At 31.7% G+C, this 5,768-nt stretch overlaps 2 protein-coding genes across 7 annotated transcripts in view; one reads left to right on the top strand and one right to left on the bottom strand.

Annotated features, from left to right (window-relative positions):
* Positions 1-1,019: 1,019 nt before the first annotated feature.
* LOC125033186 lies at positions 1,020-5,496 on the bottom strand. Of its 5 annotated transcripts, none has more exons than XM_047624557.1 (3): positions 5,365-5,413; positions 4,911-4,957; positions 1,020-3,314 (listed from the first exon to the last, which is right to left on the bottom strand). In XM_047624557.1, the coding sequence occupies exon 3, from the start codon at positions 3,279-3,281 to the stop codon at positions 1,371-1,373; it is 1,911 nt and encodes a 636-aa protein (XP_047480513.1). In that variant the 5' UTR covers positions 3,282-3,314; positions 4,911-4,957; positions 5,365-5,413; the 3' UTR covers positions 1,020-1,370. The 5 variants fall into 5 exon arrangements, with proteins under 5 accessions (XP_047480513.1, XP_047480511.1, XP_047480512.1 ...); XM_047624555.1 differs by lacking the exon at positions 4,911-4,957 and adding an exon at positions 3,636-3,727; XM_047624556.1 differs by lacking the exon at positions 5,365-5,413 and adding an exon at positions 3,636-3,727 and having other exon boundaries at positions 4,911-4,928.
* A 136-nt stretch (positions 5,497-5,632) lies between these two features.
* Positions 5,633-5,768, top strand: part of LOC125033188 (F-box/LRR-repeat protein 4-like) — a 16,730-nt gene continuing 16,594 nt past the window's right edge. Inside the window, exon 1 of one of the 2 annotated variants that reach the window (XM_047624560.1) lies at positions 5,633-5,683. The gene's annotated coding sequence lies outside the window, so the exon portion shown is untranslated. The other variant, XM_047624559.1, reaches the window with a different exon arrangement.

The following is a 5,768-nucleotide window of genomic DNA, read 5'->3' as shown; positions in this document are numbered from 1 at the left end:
TAATATTTCTATATCCGAATATGCCCCTTACCGATGGTATCCCTTGGAAACGCTGTAAAACTGCTGGACTTATCTCGATTGCGTTACAATCAGAAACTTTTACTGATAATGTTACTAGTAGTTGCCTCTGCTTATATATAACCAGACTATGTTGTTTGTTTCAACGGACACATAATAATTTTGGAACCTTGAGTCATGTCATGTTTTTATTCCAATGCTGTTGAATACTGGTAAATTTCCCTGTAGGCAGTTGCCAGAAGATAACAGAAACTGCAGAAAAATAACTGTCCCTCTAAGTATAATGAGAAACCACTCGACAGGGAAATAGGAAGTGAATCAAGGTCCCCAATTTTTTTTTTTTAAATAAAGGAGATAGTACAGTAAAATCACTTGCTAAATCCATGAAGAAAATGTCACGTGAATAAAGCCACATGTATACATATTTAAAAGGCTTCAGAAAGTGTTAAAATGTTTACTTTTATGGCTTCCTTCTGAGATATAAGAGGAAAACTAAGCAAAAGATCTTTCATGCAAATATCAGTTAGTGACGACATTTTCTGAAGTGTTGAATGTTTGGCAGATGGAAATGACAATTCAGAGAATTGGACATTTAATTTTAGCAATGGCTTAATAATTTGACATGTATATTGTAGACAAAATGTTTTTTCCGAGTAGTGAGATATACAGTATTTAAAACAATAATTTGTAAATCATAAGTAAATTTATCATATGAGTTGATTGGCTAGTTATCTTCTTACAGCTTTCACAATATTTTGTAATGAAGCAGATAGTACTCACAACCATTTACTGAAACTGATTCATTCCAGTTGATAATATGATAACAGTTATTTCATTCCTAAGTTTATTGAAAAATGTAGTGTTAATAAATACTCAAACATATATAATATTTGTTAAGAAATGTGTAAAAATTTAAATGAAAAGGTATTTTCTACATAAACATATACACCTCTGCTTTCATGAAATGTAATTATTGAGGATAAGTAATAAAAGTATTTGAGTAAATACAAAATTTTTAATTCATTTTCCTCTGTTTTACATCATTGCTGAGAATAAGCTATGAATAATCTATTATCAATGGTACATCACAATTCACTCATTGAAACTCTTTTCAATTGCTTTCATATATCATGCAATATGTGGAAAACAATATTTTTAATTCAAATATTATAGAGAAAAATTACATTTCCAATTTAAACATTACAATCCATACCTTGAAATACCATGTACAGTTGAAATAACATGCATAGTGTTTTGACTCATATATTAACAAATTTCATTCTAAGTTCATAATAGAAGCAACACACCTAATTCAAACACTATATCACTTGCAAAGCACTTTGTTGGCAAAATTAAGCAATCTCTAAATCCCAGTTCTTTTTCTTCACTTTTTCTTGAAGCAAGATGATTTCAGATTTTGAAATCTTCCACGTCTCTAGGTTCCCTACATGGAAGAGCTGAGTGCATCCATTCAGTAAGGCATCACATGATTTCATAGTTAGACTTGATGGTACTCTGTCCACAGTCGTTAGTGCACTTTGCACTTTGTATATAAATTTCTGCAAATTAGGCAGTAGAGGTACAGCCTGAAGCAGTGTTTCATCATCCAGTAGGTACTCTCCATCTTCATCTGTGATCATTGAAAGTACAAACGTTGTCAACTGAGGGCAGCCCTGCAGGAAAAATATCAAGGCTTCACCTTGAAGAACATTCTGACCATGGAAACGTAGAGTGTGCAGTGAAGGGAATCGTGGTTTTTGATCTGATGTTCCACTAACTATGAGGGAAAATGAGCGCAAAGTGAGCTGTTCCAAACATGGAGAAGTCTGACAGAGTGAATTCAAAATAGGCCACTCCTCCTGGTATCCAACGTTGATATCTAAATTTGTTAAATTCCTCATATACTTGCCATGAACTTCAAAATCATCTGTAAAAATGGTTATATCTTGTGCCCTGGTGAAACTCTCTAGCACTTTCTCAGTTACCTCTGTTGGAGCATAGATGCCTACTTTTGTGACCTGAGTAAACACTTTTGATAAATACTCAGGATCAGGCTCCTGTAAGAATTCTTCATAAGCGAAATATGGCCAATTGTCATTACCATATACACCATGATGGAAATTGGTGAGTTTCTGTGCTCCTGGTAGTGATCCAAGTAGTTCTTCAAACTCTTCAGTTACATAAATCATTGGTACACCAACAAGATACTCAAGATTAGGCATATATGACAGCATTTCAATTGCATCATTTGTTACATCCAATGTTTCAACTCCTTCTGGAAGAGCAAGAGTGACTAAATCTCGACATCCTGGTACCATTCGCACATGTCCATCTCGACATGCTACAGAATTCCCATAAAGGACTTCAACATTTGTCACAACTGGGACATTTGACTTTGGGTTAGTGCAGTCTGCTGAACATCGCAAAATCAAAACTTCCAGGTTAGGGCATAGATAAGCTATCTTTCTGACAAAGCTGTTATGAACATAGTGTGGCAGTTTGATGTATTTCAGTGTTTTCATTCCAACAACTTTACTATCAACTGCATATCCAAATATATCAAAGCAAGGACTTTCACACTCTTTGCCATTCCGATTCATGGTTTCTCCACCCCAGCATAAGAGTTTCCATCTTTTTAATAAGTGAGCAATGTGTGAGAAATCCAATGTCATAACACCTTTCACTAATAAACATTGTAGTGATACCTTAAGAAGAAAACTCAGCGAGTTTAAAAATTCAAGATCTTCCTCAAAAACTCTTAGTTTTTCTTTTGGTCTTGGTATTTCAATCTTGGAAGCAACAACATTTAGCACAGAAGCCAGGACTTTCTCATGAAATCTTGGGGCAAGGTAACATGACAAGAACTCCTGAACTTCTTTGGCTAGCCACTGAGTAATAACATTTACAGTTTGATACTCCTGCTGAACTGGAGACAGTGTTCCACTCTCTGGTTCATTACTTGGGTCATCACTGTATGAAGTACTGCAAACTAAATGCTTTAAGTACCAATCCTCATTTATAATTCTAGAATTTTTCTCATCAATGCAATTATTAATCAAATCTTGTAATTTTTCAATCTTGACTTTTGCACTTCCATGGTCACAAAGAGCTAATTTCTCATTGATATGTCTATGACTTTTCCTTTTGGAAATACTTTTGCTATTTTCCCTATTATACCATGAACAAAAGACACCAAACAGATGATTTGCAAGTGTCCAGCTACATAATTTCTCCAACCGTTCCACAGCTTTCAAAGGAGGCATTGGTAATTCTCACACTTGAAAAGTCATATATTTCTGAAAAACAAAAACAAAAAAACAATATTAGAATATATAACAGAAATGAATACAAGTTGCTGCTCTTACCTACATACACAATTACAACTACAACAAAAAAGGAAATGATGATATATATATTATACAGGTATATATAAAATGTAGGAAAACATAGTACAAAGTTCAAAGTCAAGCTCTGTACTTCAGTTAGTTTCTCACATTAAAAAAGGATCAGAAAATGGCATATAACTCCAATGTTTCATATTCTTATTTAAAATGAACCATATACACCACCTTACTACATTACACTTGTCACAACAAACATGGTCTCAAAATACTAACTATTCTCTAAATAAGCGGTCCCTTAACTATATTTGTAGTTAGGGGAATGTTGCATAAATTACTGATAAGAAGCACCAACAAAAAGGACTAACCTGCAAAAAAGAAGGAAAGAAAGAAAAAAAATAAAATAATAATAATGCTCTAGGGGTCATGTCATGCCCGTCATAATATTCTACAATTAGCATGGATATAGCTTACATACGATTATTAATCAATTGTGTTACAAACTAAGGTTATAAATTTTAACTATAACTTTTCTGCCAACAAAGTTATAAATGTTATTACAATAAATAACAAAATCTAAATGTTTTTTAATGTTACACAAACAGGCTAGTACCAATTTGCAGACTGATATTTGGGTATCCGAGTCACATTAAATCTACATGTAAAAGTACTTTCTTTTCAGCATAATTATGAAAAATTATGACATTGGGAAAGTCTAATGTTATAAGTTACTGTCATTAAATATACAAGAAACTATTATAAATTCAAAATAAGCAAAAATTACATCAGTTATAAATACATATACATATATGTATGTATACATATGTACGTATATATGCATATACAGAAATATATATATACATATACATACATACACATATACATACATACTTCTACTTATATATACATACACATATAGATTTACATATATATACATATACATATACTTTATATGCATATATATGCATATATATATATATATATATACATAAACAATATACATATAAATATATATATATATACATATACTCAAATATCTATAAACATATACATATATATACATATACATATATATATACATATACATATATATACATATACATATATATACATATACATGTATATACATATACATATATTCATATATATATTTATATATAAGTATATATGTATATATTTATACATAAGTATATATTTGTATATATACTTATATATATTATGTATATGTATATATGTATATATATTTATATATGTATATATATTTATATATGTATATATATTTATATATGTATATATATTTATATATGTATATATATTTATACATATTTATATGTATGTATATATATGTACATATGTATATGTGTGTGTGTGTGTGTGTGTGTGTGTGTGTGTGTGTGTGTGTGTGTGTGTGTGTGTGTGTGTGTGTGTGTGTGTGTGTGTGTGTGTGTGTGTGTGTGTGTGTGTTGTGTGTGTGTTGTATAGCACCCAGTTTTCAGTGTGTTTATATATACACATAAGCTTTAATCAAAATTGAAAAATTTCTTTCCTAACATATGTTCTGCTGGGATACTGCCTGGACTAGTTCCTTATCTGGTGTTCTATAAAGAGAACAAAATGTGGTTATGATCAATGTAATTAAAGATAAATCCTGTTTATAATTGTATATAATTGCCTTATAAACAAATAATCTATTTTCAATTTGCAACGGCTATCATTGACAAAATATATTTTAGAATCCATCGACTCTATTCCCTATTTAACGTAAATATTACTTATGTTCGAGACTAATTTAACTTGTCTTAAAACCGACACTTGTTAATTTCATATAAAATACAAATAACTGAAATTGTGTCGATTTGATGCTGAACAGCCCAATACTTTAGAATTTACAAAATTACAGCAACTACAGCACAAAACCAAACTAGTGATAAACATAGAACAGGAAAGAGTAAAACATTTCTTCTACTTTATAGTGTGACAATTCTTAACCTTTAAAGATGCTTACACTCCTTGCAATGAAGGCTTGAACGGCCGATCCACTTGATACGTAGTCGCGTTGTAAACAAATTTCTTCTCACAAATCCGAGGAAGACATCTTCTGAGATATCTTCACCACGTAACTCTACAAATATCAGACGTATTAGCACTAAATCGCCCTGACATGAATTAAATAAATGTGAAGTTTATACTAAAATTGAGAAAAAGTAATTCTAGTATCTGCCTCTACAACCGATGTAAAGAAAGCCTCGAAGGTATCTTCTCGCAGATCACGCAGACAAGGAAGCGAATGAGTCGAGAGAGGAGGAGGGACGGGGGAGAAACAGGTACGCGAATCAGTTCAGTTGTTGGTCTTGTTCGCTCAACGTCACTCTGGGTGAGACAGCTCTCTGGCGACATATATCTAATGTC

The sequence above is a fragment of the Penaeus chinensis genome, chromosome 16, assembly GCF_019202785.1.
Source record: "Penaeus chinensis breed Huanghai No. 1 chromosome 16, ASM1920278v2, whole genome shotgun sequence".
NCBI lineage: Eukaryota > Metazoa > Arthropoda > Malacostraca > Decapoda > Penaeidae > Penaeus > Penaeus chinensis.
The sequence above is the reverse complement of the archived record's forward strand: the minus strand, read 5'-3'. Positions and strand labels throughout refer to the sequence as shown.

Bases quoted from the DNA above. Each gene is read 5' to 3' on its own strand.
- LOC125033186 (XM_047624554.1), bottom strand. From the start codon at position 3,281: ATGCCTCCTTTGAAAGCTGTGGAACGGTTGGAGAAATTATGTAGCTGG.